The sequence below is a fragment of the Branchiostoma lanceolatum genome, chromosome 5, assembly GCF_035083965.1.
Source record: "Branchiostoma lanceolatum isolate klBraLanc5 chromosome 5, klBraLanc5.hap2, whole genome shotgun sequence".
NCBI classification, from domain to species: Eukaryota; Metazoa; Chordata; class Leptocardii; order Amphioxiformes; family Branchiostomatidae; genus Branchiostoma; species Branchiostoma lanceolatum.
The window spans coordinates 10,753,806-10,771,560 of NC_089726.1; the positions used below are offsets into that span (position 1 = coordinate 10,753,806).

A 17,755-nucleotide genomic window follows, 5' to 3' on the forward strand; every position below is an offset into this window, starting at 1 on the left:
AAAAGAAGTATGTCTTATATAATTGTTGATGATTTCTATATTTCAAAAGAGTCTTAAAACTACGGCTGGTGATTCTATCTATTTTTCTGGATTTTGTGTTCTGTAGCCCTGAATTCAGACGAAAAGTCAAAGGGTAAGGTTTGGATCCCAGGAACCTTTCTGCTCGGTGATTGGTCTATTTAGAGTCGGGGCAAATATACCGACCAATGAGAAGCCAGATTACAGATTGATTGTGTCCTGAATCCAAGATGGTTGCAGTCGGGAAAAAAGACGTCGGAAGCGAGCTTTGGTCAGGTTTGACTTACGTTACGTCGTGATTTTGGATATAACAGCGAACGTTACGGATTAGGGGATTACAAAGTAGATCGTGGTATAGCTTGACATATATTAGGATGTCTAAAATAATAGTAGAACCGGATAATCAGGCCTCCGAGGCGGGTGTCTCATCCGGTGGGAAGGGCAAGTCAACACCAAGGACGGACCCAAATGAGGAAGAGGAGCAATTCTCCGAACGACATGCAAATGGTGAACAAGATTCAAACGATGTAGACGTTTCAAACAAAATGGCGGAACTACAAGTAGATGATGAATGTTTTACTGCGGAAGAAGGCCCTAGCAAATGTGTTAGTCTTGAGGAAAACAACGGTGGTAAACAAACCACTGGGGATCCAGGGTCACTTCCGGATAAGGGGGATCAGGATGTTGTGAAGGAGAGTAGAAGAAGGGACAATGTTGTCATGGCCGAGGAGAAGACTTCCAGGCTACTTGAAGATTCACAGAAGAATGATGTAGTCCGTTTGGACGATCCTGGAAATTTGAGAAATGTAAAACAGGATAAACCTGAACAAAATGATTCTACTGGAACAGATAACGAAGAGGCTATAGCAGGAACAACACCCAATCTACACAACGAAGATTCATCAGCTAATGGCAACGATTGCAACAGAACTGTAAGTCAGAGTTCAGAAGTAGACGAAGCATTTGCTGCAGACGAGAGCGCGAGTGATCACAATTCACATCTTCTTGAAGAAGAAGGAAGCAAAGTAGAAGGAGCAACAGCGAAGAACAAGCCTACATCCTTGGAAGGGGCCTCTGCCAGTGAGCCAAAGAGGCCAGACTCCATCCCCCTAGTGAACAGTATAGACCTGTACAGGAGACTGCACGACCCCTTGTCAGGGATGAGAACTGAGGGAAAGAAAGAGGAGGAGAAGGGAGCAGCCGGCGGTTCGTGGGGTCTGGCACAGCAGGGGTTTGTGAGCAGGGAAGGAGACATGGTGTCATTTGTGGCGACTGACTTAACACAGAAGATCAAGAAGAGTACCCCCAACAGACAGACTAACGGTAAGCTATCAGGAAGGAAATGCTATAAGATAAAAAATTACAGGTGTCTCTGTTTTCTTAGTACAGTAGTCTGTAATGATATTGCTAACCATCTTTTTCTGTAGGCATTTCTCTGAAAAAATTCTATTTATTGATTAACAGTATGCCCTCTGTCTGTGCTTTTGTATTGGTGCAATTTTTACGGTCATATTTATTTCCTGTATTTCAGTTCAATCTATTAATCTTTCCCTTTTTTTATAGCAGTAAGAAATTCTTGATATTATTTGTCATTGTCTTAAATCCTATCTTTTAGCACACATTTAGTTTTTCTTGTCTCATATTAACTTTTATTGCATTACATGCATCGCAACTTTTTTTCTTGTGAACTAGTAGTAATTTTAGCTTTTATGCACTACCCCCATCTAAACCCTCCTCCCCTATATTGTTGTTTTGTCTGTGTGTCCCTCAGAGTCAGACCCAGAGTTAGAACTCATCCTTGGGCAAAAAGAGCACATGGCAGCTGCAAGCGAGACTGTAGCAAGTAGAAAAGGTTTTCACCTGTGCCATTTGATCTTTGTTGGTGCCCTATTATTATTAGCTAGTGTACAATGATTCTGTACATGTGTGGAGGCAACTGGTGAAGGATTTTAGTACATTTGTACTTCAGAAACTTTAACTTTTGCATTACTATTGCACATGATTTTAACAGAAAAATCTTTACCATTCTAGATGACCATTGACAATTTCAATTTTGCTGTCAATAACTTGTGTTATTTATTGAAAGTTCAAGACCTACATGACATATATCTGTATCTAAATCTGTTCTTATTGAAGTTATTCTCTCCTGGATACAACAATTTTCTGTGTTCTACAATATCAATATTCCTGATACTTGTATTTCCTGAACGTTCCTTTTACATGATGTCACACTGATACACTGATGTTTACCTACAGTATGTTGTGACTTCTATATCTGATGTAGCCCCTAAATTGTTGTTTTGTTCTGTTGCAGCCACTGATATGCCCCCTATTGACCCTCGGGTGTTGGTGCATCTGGAGAGGCAGGCTAAGCAGGTGTCAGAGAGCCTGGAGATCATGATGGGTAACCTGCGGGGAACACTACATAGTGTAAGTACTAGGAGGCTGATTAATAAGTAGGCTATTACGAAATAGATTGCTAAATATCCTATGCTTATAAAGAGAGCATCAATTCATTCTATACTTAAGGCCATAGATCAATTTTACATATGGGTCTAAATTGTCTCGATGTTCAAATGTATTCCTCAAATAAACTACTTCTTATATATGCAAGTGTAATACATGTAGATTTTTGTGTTCAGATGTCAGCCATCACAGTGGGTTGTATGCAGACACACAGAGACATGGTTGAGTCACTAGGAGACACCACAGATCTCTGTGTAAAGGTAGGTCCTACTCACGCTCTAGATTAGACACACATCTATCTTGTACATGATCCTGATGCCCCATAGACCTTGGCCTTCTTTGAACATCTGAATGGAGCAACCAGAATGGGTCATAAAGAATGCCTTTTGATAGTAGATAGGAAAACTTTTAAAAGTTTCCATATTATGATGACCACTACTTTGCTTCATGTCATATAGTCAATGATATATATGTTCTGACTGAAAGTTGTTGCTTTCTTTATTGTATTTTCCCAGGCAATGTACACACTGATAGCAAGGTGTGAAGAACTCAACAACAGTATGAAACCTGTACACGAGATTGCGCAACAAATGTATCCTTTCGTGGGTAACATACCTGGTCCAGTAGTTTTAGAAACTTTAACGATAGGATCATGCTATTTCTCCTGTTACAACTTTATCTTACAGTCTAAGCTTCTTGTAGAGAATGTAGAATAACACACACAGTGATTTCCTTAACCATGGTGTACAGAAAGGACATCAAGAAGCAACTTGAAGCCTTTGAAGCTCTGTGCAAGTAATGCTCCAATTTACACAGCCTTACGTTTCCTTATATCTACAGGGATTCATGATTCCCCAAGAAGTGAGGGAACTTAAGTTTTAAGGCCAGGTCAGCTGAAGTTGAACTTCCAGGCCAAAATGAAATGTCTAATTTCTAAACATGTGTGAATGTACATAATTGTAAGTGAAGTAAATTATCAGAAAACAGTTATATTCTAAAGATGCTGTGGAAATCGAGGTAAAATAGACTGGTTTAAGGAATTAGAAAGTGCTTATAGCTTACTTTGTGATTTTATTTCAATGAAATAAAGAAGCCGTGGCAAAATCTGTGAGGCAAGGAGATAGAAACATGGGGCCTGGCTAATGATATACACGTGCATGTATGATATGGCGGTATGTTTTCATTGACAAAGCAAATGATACAGTATGTGTGTGCTCTACAGTCTGAGTGTCATCGTGGGCAAAGTACAGCGTATTATAATTATTGTGATGGGGAAACAAACAAAAGACTTTGTTTTAAAACTGATACTGGAATCTGTAACCTCAACAATGCGTTTTGATGCATGGGGTGAAGTGCAGTTATATGTACATTGGATCAGAAATTATGTGTGTATGCTGAATAGCTGTAGAAGGTACATTCACTATAAATTGTACATGTACCTAAGTTTATAAATTGTACATGTACCTTAGTTTGTAGAATTACAATATGGGCAGGTAATCCCAACAGTGATAGATGTCCAAAATGTGTACTGCCAAGTAAACACAGCTTAAGCTACCTAATCTGATGTACAGCAACTACTTTGAACAGTGTACTTTTATCATATATTAATGAAAGTGAGCTTTACTTGGTGATATGCCTTGATATCGTATCCTTGGAAGCACATTACCTATGATATAAGCAAAGATATTTTAATACAAACTTGCTCTCTATGTCCCAAAGAATGGATTCACAGCTTGTAACCAGGATTAGCTCTCGTGAAAATATTCAACCTACAGACTGCCAGACACATTTTCACATCAAACCGAGAAATTGGTGACCAGAAATGACCAAATAGGAATAGGTCTGAAAAAATAGAAAAATTGTACCAGACTGAGTATCCCATACAAGTAATGATCATCAAGTTTTTCCAATTTTAGTTCATACATTTGAATCCCCTTGTATTCATGTCAGGCACATTTCATTTTATATGATTTTTGTTATTGTTAGAATGTTGGCAGCTTATTATTTCAACAGCTGCATCTTTGCATTGATACTTTGTTTTTGTGGAAGTTGGAATTTTGGAAGAGAAAACATATCAAATTCAATGGCTCATTCAAGTAGCCAGGGAAACGTACAAGCCTTGCCAAGTGCCATGTGCTCCAAGGGATGGAGCTATTCTTGCCTTTAACTGGGTTACATGTAAGTGTACATGTAAAGATGTTAGCTGTAGTCAGCATTTTTCTTGTGTCTTTAAAAAAATTAGATGAATTCTGCTCCCAGGGTTTGCACTAGCCTATTGTCAAGCATACAGTGTACAATCATGTATGTATGATTGTGTTGTTTTGTGTAAGGCTGCACCAAGTAATTTTTATGGATGACGTCCTTTGGAGACCCTAAATCTAATGCGAGAGCGCGAAAAAAACCCAAGAAGGGCCGAAAAAAAACAAGATGCCTAGATTTGAAATATAATAGTCGACGACACATGTTAAGACACAAATTGAATGAAAGAACACAGTGTAACAACTAGCAATTATTTTATTCATCATGAAAACAGCAATAATTTGAATAAATCAGTTGAAGTTGAACAGCAGTTGTTGTCCTGTTTCTTTCCATATCCCATTGATCTGCGGCACTGTCGTAACTCTTTGGTCATAGTTACAGGAAACGGAATTTCTTGTTTTTTTTCTGGGAACAGACCAAAATCAATGCGAGCGCGGACGTCATCCATAAAAATTACTTGGTGTAGCCTAATGAGGTGACCAGTGGAAAGTGTGCGTCTTAATAAGAGATGCACTAGAAGACCCCCAAACACAGCTGCTTGGAGATAACATTAACTGAGAGGTATGTTAGACTTTCATATGTAAGCAACAGATACCTTACTCTTCTGAATGTTGTAGCGCTGTAGCATCGGCAACTTTGTACGTTATGCGTATCAGGCTATCTAACTCGAAGACATATAATGAAGCTCTGTTGTAATCTTACTGTTGTCTTGCAGCTGTTGTACATGGACACATGTAGAGAAAATAGTGATTAGTAAAATTTAAACTATCAGAATATATTAGTCCACATTCTATGCTGACCTCTGTATGACTATTCAGATATGCTGCATCATGTTTACTATGGAATAAAACATGCAATCCTTACAGCAAATTTACCTTGTTTACTTTACTATCAGACTTTACTATCAGAAAACAGTGTTACCAAGTTTTTGGGTACAGAATGGACTACTGCTTCTGCACATCAAGATATAGATGTATATATAGTTGGAGTAGAGGTGCCATACATTTAAAATGTTTACTCACTTTTGTACTTCAGTGTATTGAATGATTATGGACATAATTGTACAAACAAGCCTTTTATTTCTATTTTCAGTGTACTCATACATCCTAATGACCTCATCAGTCTCACACTGCATCATCCACAACACATGTTTCAGGAGTACCTCAAATCTGGTGTATGACTCTGCTAGTCTTAACCCCAAAGTCACTGTTCTTGAATATATTGACTAAATCTTTAAATTTCACAACTATAATGGACTAGATCTAAGTCCATGTAGTGATATTACAATGCACCAATGTCATAGTTGATTAAGTACATAATAAGGACTAGAGAGTTTTATCCCTCAGAAATAAATTACTGCATAGAATTCATATTGTATATCAAACATAAAATCCCACACTAGAAAATGCCACTTGTTGCATCAAGTTGCTAAATACATTTTTGTATTTCAGTCATCACAATTTGTTTGAGATAAACAGTGGGAAACAATGATGATAACATTTTGGAGACGAACTCAAACAAATATATACAAACAATACCAGGAGACTTAAAATCTTGAAAATACTGATACTCAAAACAATAACTGACTTAAAATTAAAAAAAACACAAATTGAATGATATTTAAAAACTTTCTGTGACAATTACAAAAGCACAGCTACACGTAAGTGATCAGTCTGCAGTATAAAAAGTACTTATTACAAACAATTCTATTCAATAACATTTATTGTACAAGAAACCCAGTTTCATATTTCTGTAAACTATAGGAAGAAAGTTTGAAGGCAAACTGCACAATTTTCACTGTATTGTAGTATATGCCGTACTGTGTGACATCATCAATTTGTTAGCTTGATCAAGTGCTTAAAGAACGTGAAGCCTCAAACAACCTGTGTGATTACCGGTAGCTCAAATTCAAATGCTTCCTTTTGCCTTTTGGGAAGAAACAATGGCTTCAAAATAACCCACACATACTTTTGTTTCAAAAGCATTGAATATCAGTGAGTTGTCTGAGCGTGTCCTAATTCATAAATCTCTTTCAAGTTTCTGTATGTAGCAACATTAATGTTTAAAAATTGAAAAGGGATTGTAAGTCTAGGCTAGCCCCTAGCCGATTTTTAACATTGCATTAAAAATCCATTATGCATTGCTTAAAAACCACTTACATATACTCCAAGTTACATGTGTACATCATTATGTACTTCAGTATTGCAGGTATGGTATGATGGTAAAATCATTTTGGCTTACCAGCCATCAACACAACAACATATCCTGCTCTTGTGTAACTACCAGACAACGTCACCTCCTCACAAATCAATGGCGGATTCTACTCTTTGAAGGTACACAACAGTTGGTGAAACATATGTCTTCTTTCTTTTTGTTAAGTCATTTATCTCCTCCTTTCTTTAAAAAGTTCTTTATTCATTCTCCACAAGTCTTGTAAAGCTACCGGTACTCCAGTTCCAAGGCAAGATGGCAATGAGAAGTTGAATACTTTTGCCTTTCAAAACATGAAGAAAAGAATAATTAAGATTTTAAAACTGCAGCTGGTACCCAGATGATTTCTCCCATCAGAAGCAGCCACGGGCAACTCATAATATCTTCAATTTCTCAGAAAACGTCTCTTCTATACCAATAAGCAAGGCCTTCCTTGTCCAAGCCGTCCCAAAGTTTAATCTCTTTTCTGTGGTCGTGACTTCCAAGTACCGGCTTGAAGGCTTTGTAATTCTTATCATAGTAGTAATGGCTGTACTTGGTGTTGTAGCCCAGTCCATACAAACTGAGCTTGTCGCAGGAATTGAGGGCCGCCATGACCATGATGCCGCCGGTGGTGGGGCGGAACGACTTCACTCTCATCCACCTGTAGGTAAGGGAAGCAGTTCTGTGTCACAGTAAGCTGGATATATTCAACAATCATGCATGGTTTTTACCAATCAAAATTATATAATGTCAGAGTATATCTATTGTAATTTCATTGAGTATGTTTTTCTTGAGTTCAACAATGGAATTCAATAATGGCTAAAATTGTGTATTACTAAGCTCTCACATGAATAAGTTGTACAGTATACTTAAGTCAACAAATTGTCAACATGTACTGATAGATGAATCTAGTAGAAAGTGCTAAGAGTCAGAATTCTGGAAGTTCAAAGTAACCCCTTTTCTTTGTGTAACAATATCATGGCATGTGTCATGATCACGAGAAAACTATACTTACACATAGTGAATATATCTCATCCAGTCTGGGTGGACGATTCGGACATTTTCCGGTGGCACTGCGAACTTGTTTTTACGTTCTGCTATTGACTTGAGGTATTTAAAGTCTGCCTTTCTGCATGGCACAAATATATATGTGATGTCCTGGAAGAAATAAACAGCAGACTTAGCCAATCACTCAAATCTGAGCTGCATGAAACAAAAAAACTCTGTCTACTTCCCCGAATTTAGAAATACTGTTTGTTTGCAAATTCATGTGATTTAATGAATGGAAACAGAAAAACTCAAAGCAGATACATGTATATACTACATGAGCTTAAAAAATAAATTTGTCAGTGCAGAACTAAGAGAAGTATGCAGGGGGCATTAAGTTTTTATCCAGCATAACAATACTGGATTTAACTCATCTTGATTTAACTTATCTATTAATTATAGAGAAAAATACAGAAAATTTGTCAAGCATTATCTTTTCTCCCCTCAAATCTTTCAGTGCAAAATATACTTGTTAAAAATTGCTTGTCAATTTTACAGAGAGAGCAATATCTATCAGCCAGCAGACTCTTTTTTATCATTTCCAGCTCCAACATTAGTACACAGACTAACCTTACTGATGGGGTAGTCATCTGCCTTCACGCCAACTAGAGAGCGGTCATAGAACACGTAGTGGGTTGTCCTGCTGCCCACATCTTCTTCAAACCCTTTTGTGAGGGCATGATTCACTCTGGAAAATGCAAAATGTATTTTGAAAAACTTCAAGGAGAATAAGATGTTGAACATGTACGAATAAACTTAAGTTAGCTGAACAGAGCACAAGCAATGACCTGAAATAAAGAGAAGACACATCAAGCACAGAAAACAAAACCTAAGAGACGTTCAATGCTTGTACCTGAAGATATAGTTGTGCCTGTCAATCTCTTCCCCATTTTTGGAGCCGTTCAGCATCCCACCATTGCCAATCACAGCACAGGTTATACACTGGGGCCTGCTCCTCCCCGTAAAGTTGAAGATGGTATCGTCCGCTGAAAACATATTCAGCACATCTCGGACCTCTGTTGAACAGAAGGGAGAAAGATGTCACAGACTTTCATGCTGTTATTAATTAACTCACAATCATACCTTGAGACATGACTTCTCAAAGGTACAGTTTTAGTCTGCTTTCAATTCCCAAGTCTTTTAATATATAATCACTAATTTTGCTGTTGCCACAGAATATACTTGTACAACAATGTTGTCATGCTAAAAGAAAAAGAAGCTCTATGATAAGGTATTTTTTTCTTTTCAAAACTTATTTCACTGTTTGCTCATCCATTTCTTTCAGCTTACCTTCATAAGTGATGTTTTCCTTGTAGTTGTATCCGAATGGTGTTGCCCATGGCTTCATTCGCCAGTACTCATCTACATTAAACAACTTGCTGTTGATCACCATCTGTGTGTCAGGTCTGAAGATGGGACCAAACTCTTCTGATAAAAAGGCTTTTCTCTGCAGACTTCTTGGGCACGTCTGTAAAGTCAATCATATCAAGCATCAACTTGTGAAGCACTGTATACCAACCATAATTACATGATCGTATGCATATATGTTGAACAGTAAATGTTTGATATCAGCTTAGGTTTGTCAGTGTAGTTTGTTGCAGATTTACAGAGGCAAAATGTTAAAAATACCTAAAATTGAAACTGAGTTCACCCCCCAGAATAACTTACTAGACTAAGTAAATCTACATGTTGTGTGCAGTCTACTCAACAAACAATCACTTCACAATGATAAGACTTACCCAATCGTATCCCATCACCATGCAGATACATGTGTTTTACTGTTAGAGGAGTGTAGTGTTCAGTGGTAGTGTGAATGGCTTTAGTGCTCCCACCAAATGGAATTAGTACTGCAGTAGTACAAGACTGCCATATTGTTTATGTCAGTACTAGTGCCGGTGTTAGTCAGGTCAGTTGGCATTGTTTGAGAGGACAGGTTGCTGGGTGGCTGTGATGGTTGCTGTATGCTGTGTTTGGTGAGTGACAGGAAGAGAATATTCCAGCTTTTTGTAGTAGAGCGACAGAAGAATGCATGTATAATCATTGTCTTAGCCATCAGGGTATGATACATGATCTGCTATGCAAAGTTTGGTCCTTAAATTAGGAGTATGCTGTTTTCACTAAAAGATACAAGAATATTTTAGCTCCATAGAGAATAACTATATTACTTGCAAGGTCTATCTTAAATGAACTACCTGTATTTGTAAAAAGTTGGAAATAAAATTCTGATGCAGAAAAATTATATTTGAGTGCCATTAGTTTGTCGTCTTTTAACCTTCTCCCTGCTGGCTAACCTTGTAATCAACAGACAATTGGTAGCCAAATGGCTCCTACAGTATGCTAAGTGTTAAAACAACTCACTGAGTTTTTCCAGTTGGGATTTTGTCGGAAGGTAAACTTGGTGTCATTTTTGTCTGTCATGTGGAAGAGCGGACCTATCCGCGGCTCGGGCGGGACGTAAAACAGGTCCTCTCGTCTTCTGTCTGCTGGTGGAACATCATCCAGCTCTTTCATACTGTAATCAAAGAAACAAATCTATTTCAACTTCATCACCATTTTATCCTGAAAGAAGATGCAAGAGAATTAGATCAGGGTACCATACGCTGTATGAGATTTGAAGTAAAATCACTATTAGTTCATATCTTGAATAATGCCCACCAAACAACTGTTACTAACAGTAAAATCGATAGGCTGACAAGTCTGCTAGCTCTAAATTACATTTTCAGCAGTAATGCGTTAAGTGATTTCTTGATCATTGCACGATATTTAGAGATCAGCCAATGAGCGCAAGATTCTGAGGCCCATCCAATGTCATGAGGTAATATTTTTCAGGTGAAAAATGTGCTCTAGTCTCTGACAATTTCTTTAACTTCAAGGCAACCTTCTGGTGATCAACAAATAAGGCCAAAGCTTGTTGACTGTGCAATAGGTGCATAACTAAAGCATAAAATCTAGTTTTGAGTCTTTATATAACTCATTCTGCATTCGCGTGCAGTAGGTCTTTTTTACTTTTTTAGCTCAGGCAGGCCTGCGTCCTTGAATCACCCAAACTTGGCAGCTGCTTGATTTGATCTAAAACTGAGTAAAAGTGAAAGTGACAGTCTGTAAGGAGAAAGGGTCACGGGTCAAGACAACCCACTGGGTGCAGATGGCTGGATGACTGAGGTCGAGATGATTAAATTTCACTTTCCACAGGGCACACTGCCAAGAAACCGCTAGCCAAGACCTTGGTGGGGTGAGGAAACTTGGAACATCTATACTAGCTGCAGAACTTCCAATAAGTAGCCTGGGTGCCAATGATCCTAGTTAGTTTTCCGTGGCCAATATACATGTATAAGCGGGGATACTAACTAGGATAGCACCCAGGCTACTTCCAATGGGCAACACGGAAGGTTATTCAACAGTCAGTCAAGGAAGAGAACATCTAAGTCATATAAGTTAAGTCTATCACAGCCTCATACATACAAAAAGTATGAAACATGAATGACTTGAAAAATTACATATTTCATGCAAATCCATTGTTCACAATAACATAGAATGCTGAACCACATAGATGTGTGGCTACTATTAGCTAGTATAAGATAGGCAGCATGTACAATATCTTCATAGTCTACATGTACCAGCATCATGTAGAGAAGATCCTGTTCTAACTCAGAATACAGACAGACACAAGGACATTGGGGTTAAAAGTCACAAGGCTGTGATCAGGACTCAAGGCTGGAATGTCTCGCTCTGATTGGGTCAAAGCAAGTTTCTTTCTGGAAGCAATCTGTAGGGAACCCTTCAGTGGAGTCCTTAACAATGTTTCTACCATCCCTGTTACATACTTAATGCTTCGAAATCACTCCAGGCTTTCTTATGCAGCATTGGCTTTGAAATAACAGTGTGCCGTGTGTCCATCTACAGTACATACAAAATGGGTATACAAAATAATGTAAGTACCAAGGAATCAGACTTTTATTTTTCTAAGCGCATTTTGTATGCCCAACATCTGATTGGCCCTCAGCTGCATGCTGAAGAAAAATCAGCTGGATGTCAGAAAGGAAGTTGGATATAAAATCCTACATTTTGTATCAAAGGTATTATTATAGGCAGTGCCCCGCTGGAACATTGTATATGTATCATTAACAACTTGAACCTCCCCCAGAAAAGGTTGTCAAACTTAACAGTTGCAACAGTTTCTAAAAATCAACAAACATATCATTTCTTCATTGACTTGAATGGAACTGCCAGCAACTTAAACCTTTAAGTCTTATACCAGCTTGATGAGGAACACAAATGCACCATACCCTCGGATGTGTGGGAAGTTTGGAGCCATGGCATCTCGTCTAAAAATGGCACTCTTGCCGTCTCGGTCTCCAAACACATCGGCGCCGATCAGAAGAATCACTAAGACAATGATTCCTCCAGCCAGGACCAACTTCCATCTTCTTCCCAACAATCTTCTTAACAGCATGGTTAAAACTGTGTGGTTATGTCTGGAAAAAAATTCAGAGGAGCATTGTTTAGATATACATACAGTCATGTAGACTGAGGTCTTTGGGTGACTGGCAACTGACAAAGATGGATCAAGTCATCAAAATAAATTCAAATACATCTGTTTGCAAGGACTGTACAAGTATCCAGTATTTTATTAGTCTGTCAATGCAACAAAAATTGTCAGCACACATCCCATTGAAAGAATATACATAACGGATACCATAAAGTAGTGCATAAAAAGTTGCTGTAATGAATATGAATACCTGCACTGACGTGGTGACTTAAAAGTTGGCACGTCATCAAATTCAAACTCAAAGCTACTACCTGTATCAATCCTTGACAATGCCATGATCATAATACTATGCCATGAGAGTGAAACCAAGAATCTACCACACTGATCTTCTAATGGAGCCTTGCCAACACAGTAAAGTAGAGAGTGTCGGAGAGGATACTTCTTCACAAACTGACAAAGGATGCCTGTGTCTGACAGTCCTTTCTCAGAACAGTACTTTCTGTAGGAAGGTACTGTGTCTGGTGGGAGTTATCATACATGTACTCTGTGGCCATCCTCATTAGTTAGTAACACAGTCCATCCCACAGACGGATGCAGATTGGGCACCACTGGGTCAGGTTAAGTTTGTGTAGTGACTCGTGCAAGAGAATTCGAAGGTATGAGTAAATCTAAACCGGATGGCAGTAATTCTAAGAAACATTACCTGAGTTTGGAAAACCTACAACCCACTGTAACTGTAAGCAGCTTAGACAGTATTGAGTTGCCGCGGTCTGTGAAACTTGCCCGTAAATCAAACACAACCAGTTGACGTCAAACTTTTATGATCTGCTAGAATTCCTTATCAGCCACATCTGGCATGTAGAACAAATTGCGAAAACCACATGTTTTATTTTAACTTATAACCTGACACTAGCTTACTGCCAGTTACCACGATATGACCTGAGTAATGTTACAGAGCTAGAAGCTTACATGTACACCAGGGTAAGGCTGTGGCTTTGTTTCAGTGGTATGATTTACAATTTTATGATCGACTGACGTCAGAAGCTCTGTGAACAATGGATAATGCAGTGACGGTGACAGCCTTTAAAGTTAAATAATACACAATTTTATCAGTGCATAAAGGTTGCTAGCAAATGTAGCAGAGTAAATACTGAGTTGGTCGAGGTGCACTCCAATTCAAAGGTCAAACAACTAAACCATATAACATTAGCTGCAAGATCCATAGGCCTCTGGCTGACAATTACCTGTCCTGGAAACAGTAAGGAGACAGAACCTCCTTGGAAATAGCAAGGACATTATAATGTCCTTGGAAACAAGAGCATATATCTAGTGCAGGGAAAACTAGGGCAAGTCATAATAACATTATTTTTGTGGTGTTTGGAGAGAGAGAGAGAGAGAGAGAGAGAGAGAGAGAGAGAGAGAGAGAGAGAGAGAGAGAGAGAGAGAGAGAGAGAGAGAGAGAGAGAGAGAGTGTGTGTGTGTGTGTGTGTGTGTCTGTCTGTCTGTCTGACCGCCTGTGTTTGGCAATTGAAAACTATACAGCATTATTACGATTCCATCCAGGTGCTGCTATTTTAGTTTGTGGATCTGAAAGGGTAGGAAACAGTGTTCTCGCCAGCCTGAAATTTTTACCCGTCATTTCAATTTTGCTGGAGGGAAGAACATATCGAGCGCCGAAGGCGCGAGGCGTCGCGCCGGAGGCGTGACCATGATAGGGGGGTCCGGGGGTATTCTCCCCCGGAAACTTTTGGAATCTAGACCCTCTGAAACGCTATTTCCTGCATTCTGAGGGGCAAATTTCTTGGTAGAATAAGCTTAGTTTAATGACATCTCTTTCGGTGAAAAATTACACAAGGGTTTCAGGCTTAATTTTGGGGGGAGGCGTGCCGTCATCGCGGTAAGATCGAATGTTCACAACAAGCTACATTTCTATGTTGTATACAATCGGCAAAGAAAAGAAAATCAAGCTCAACAAAACTTTATTACGTATCTACGTCCTACCAAAAAAACACACAGAATAAGTCGGCAAAAATAAAAATTTTCAACACTTGTCCCGTATGCTCCCTGTAATTATTGAACATAATGAGGAATTTGACACCCTGCTTTGAGAAAGAACGCCATAAAGACGTCGACGTCCATTTTTTTTCTCCCATGTTTTCCACGATTAATTTCTCCGGTAACTGCACTGAATGTCTTCAAAAGTTGTTGATGCAAGCCTTCCAACAACCGCTTCGTCGTGCGATCCTTGCAATCACCGCCATTCCTCTAACATCTCGCAAATTCACGCTTAGCTGAAATCACGCGAGTAGCGAGACTCGCATGTCATTGGTCGGTATTTCTTGACGCGACGGAGACGACGCACTGTGATTGGTGGAATAGAATATCTGACGCCTGTTTACCATTTCTTACGGGTAGAAAGCGCATGCAACTCAGCCGCCGCGGCTTAAAACTTTAATAATGTTTTACAAATTACAGAAAGCCTGATAGCTATAGGAATATTTCTGAATTTTTAGGCTTCTTTGATAACAATAATTGACGGTGAACCGAGAGGGACAAAACAGAAATAAACGTCAGCCCGATGCGACCAGCCAAAACTGTGGGGAGGGCGGCGCATGCCACCAAATATCCACCACGGCGCTCTTTCTGTGTGGCTGGGGTTGTCGCCGGCGGGCATTAGAAATGATCTAGATCGCCCTCGTCGCGAACTTCCGGTGATCCTCTGGAGTTTTTGCAAAATTCTAAACTCTGTCTAAATATCTTTACACACCGATTTGTGTCCATTAAAAATGACGGGTTGGGCAAAAATTTTGTCCGTCATGCGCGACAAAAACCCGTCAAATGACGGGAGGACGGGCGCTGGCGAGAACACTGGTAGGAAAGCAGTATGGGTGATGATTGCCTTACTTGAGATGATTGCCAATTTGTACAATGATGATAACATGTCGGACAATTTGGATGATTAGCTAATTATTATATAAGACATGGGGAAATGTCCTCAAGTTTTGAGGCGCCAGGGTAAACTCTGTGGCAAAAGTACCGGGGTCACGGGTTCCTTAGTAATCACTCGGTGTCCAGCACCGAAGGTGCCTTCATCGCTAGACTTCCAGTGATGAAGTTTTGTCATCTGTGGGCGTCCAGCAATGACGCGACTTCGTTACTGGAAATCCCTGAATTATCACTGGAAACCGAGAGATGAGGAGTACAACGCTCGCCCGAAGCACGCCTTACTTTTCATAAGTCGGGCGGAACACTGACGACGGTCATCCGATTATTGTACAAAGCACGTGCGAGGCTCGCACGAGGCCGAAGACTTCGGGTGGCCTCCGACCGACCAAAAATCGTGTCTAAAATCCTTGGATGCCCGCCCGGATATTGGCCGAGCGCTGGCCGTTGCTCGGGCGAGCTACGGGCTACCTGTTGACGAGTTGTGCGAGTTCCAAAAATCGTCGCCGATACCTCGCTGAATTTAAGCGCAGCTTCCAGTGACCAGCGAACGTCTGCCGAGCTCCGAAAAATCGCCCGACGCCCGCGGAATCGCCAGGACGTCGGTCGTACTTCGGCCGAAAATCCCCATATTTTTGGAGCTCGCCGACAAGTCGGCCGAGCTAAATTGTTGATATCGACTCAAAATGCACACAAAATATTGTCTTGCAGTTATCACTGGAACATGTACATTCCAGTGATAATGGGACGTGATCACTGGAAGGCCACTAACGAAATAATGTCATCACTCGGCTTCCAGCACTAGAGAGTCACTCATCACTGGTAAATCTAGCGCGGAACCCGTGACTTCGGGACTTTCGTTACTGTTTATCCAGTGACGAGTGACCTCCGTACTGGATAACCAGTGATGAATGACCTTTGAACAAGCCTACTTTAATATCTGGCGCTCGAGTGACGAGCGGGGATCGTCACTAGAAACCGAGTGATGAGCGGAGTTCATTTCTGGAAACCGAGCACCGAGGCAAGATTCAGTGCTGGAATTCCAGCACCGGGAGGGCTTCATTACTGGAATAAAGCCGTTCGTTACTGGATTGCTAGTGACGAACTTTCTTCCATGCTGGACGTCCAGTGACGACGACACTTTGTTCACGCGTTCATTACTCGGCGCCCAGTGAGGAACCCGTGACCCGGGTACCTTTGCAACTCTGTGTGGAAGAGGAACTTGTCACAACCTGTGAACATAATCTTCTGTAAGTCCTTACCAAACATTTGCCCACCTACAACAGAAGGTGTTGTTGCTTGGCATCTTTTATGCATGCTGCTTAGTTTTACAGAATGTGATTAGCATAAAACAGTTGGCAAATATGGTAACACCCAGTTTTATAGGGTATCAAGTACTTAGTACAGAGTTTCCCTGGGTGGGGTGGTGACAATTCGTCACTTTGCAGTGGTAAAGATTTGACTTACAAAAATATAATCTTTAACGTCAGCGTGTCACTGACTTGGATCTAACATTAGTTGGGATTTGATTCATTTTCACGAGAATAGATTGGTTGATTATGAATTGGCAAGGCTGTTGACATCATATGCCTATCATATAACGGAAATTAATGGAAAAGAAGACGTTGTTAGGAGACCAAACTGGCAACTAGCACTGACCATGCGATGAAAGTTTCGCTTTGGACAAATTATGAGTCTTATCTGACGCCCCCCTCCCCAAATCAGAAAGAACATGATCACTAGTCCACCTTGTGTATCAAATTATTCAGCTTACCTGGCACCTGGTTATCTTGCAAATTGCTGATATTTCCTGATCTTGAGAGTAGAACAAAGCTGCCCGCTATCACATCGTGTTCCGAGCAGGGCCATCAACACTCTATAGAGTCATAATACGTTGTTCAAACTTCCTTGATGAAAACACGCCAGATGTCCTTGTTGTAACGTAACGTTGTAGCTATCCCAGCACAGGTTTCCTGAATCAGCCACGTCAGAAAGGTCAAAGAATCCACGTCAATAGGTGTAGCCGGTGTGCCGAACCAGAACGACCAGTCGACTGTCACTAATAAAGCTAAACTATACTGTACGTACTAACAACATCGTGTTTTAAATAGCTCCCTCGACTTTACTTCCGGTACCTCGCAAAGGGCTATGGGAAATATCAACTTCAGGTGATCATCATCTTCCCAAACGTAGTTTTCAGTCGGACAGAAACGCTGTTCAGCATCGAAATATCAGCCCAACTATATCATAGTATGCATCAAAATACTTAATGATGACACATGTACATGATACATTCAAGAAGAACATATGATAGATCCATAGAAGCTGTGTCATTCTCAT

General features: G+C 40.0%; 2 protein-coding genes across 3 annotated transcripts; one reads left to right on the plus strand and one right to left on the minus strand.

The window, feature by feature from the left end:
- The first annotated feature begins 222 nt into the window (after positions 1 to 222).
- On the plus strand, positions 223 to 5,048 carry LOC136435035 (uncharacterized). 2 transcript variants are annotated; one of them, XM_066428210.1, is made up of 6 exons: positions 223 to 1,341; positions 1,790 to 1,870; positions 2,333 to 2,448; positions 2,661 to 2,744; positions 3,000 to 3,076; positions 3,235 to 5,048. In XM_066428210.1, exons 1-6 carry the CDS (start codon positions 393 to 395, stop codon positions 3,281 to 3,283), a joined length of 1,356 nt encoding a protein of 451 aa, XP_066284307.1. In that variant the 5' UTR covers positions 223 to 392; the 3' UTR covers positions 3,284 to 5,048. The 2 variants fall into 2 exon arrangements, with proteins under 2 accessions (XP_066284307.1, XP_066284309.1); XM_066428212.1 differs by lacking the exon at positions 1,790 to 1,870 and having other exon boundaries at positions 224 to 1,341.
- Positions 5,049 to 5,802: 754 nt separating this feature from the next.
- Positions 5,803 to 17,549, minus strand: LOC136435036 (alpha-N-acetylgalactosaminide alpha-2,6-sialyltransferase 1-like). The gene is made up of 8 exons (XM_066428213.1): positions 17,190 to 17,549; positions 12,270 to 12,458; positions 10,342 to 10,495; positions 9,274 to 9,451; positions 8,837 to 8,999; positions 8,554 to 8,671; positions 7,952 to 8,094; positions 5,803 to 7,597 (listed from the first exon to the last, which is right to left on the minus strand). The coding sequence occupies exons 2-8, from the start codon at positions 12,434 to 12,436 to the stop codon at positions 7,348 to 7,350; spliced, it is 1,173 nt and encodes a 390-aa protein (XP_066284310.1). The 5' UTR covers positions 12,437 to 12,458; positions 17,190 to 17,549; the 3' UTR covers positions 5,803 to 7,347.
- Between the last annotated feature and the right edge of the window lie 206 nt (positions 17,550 to 17,755).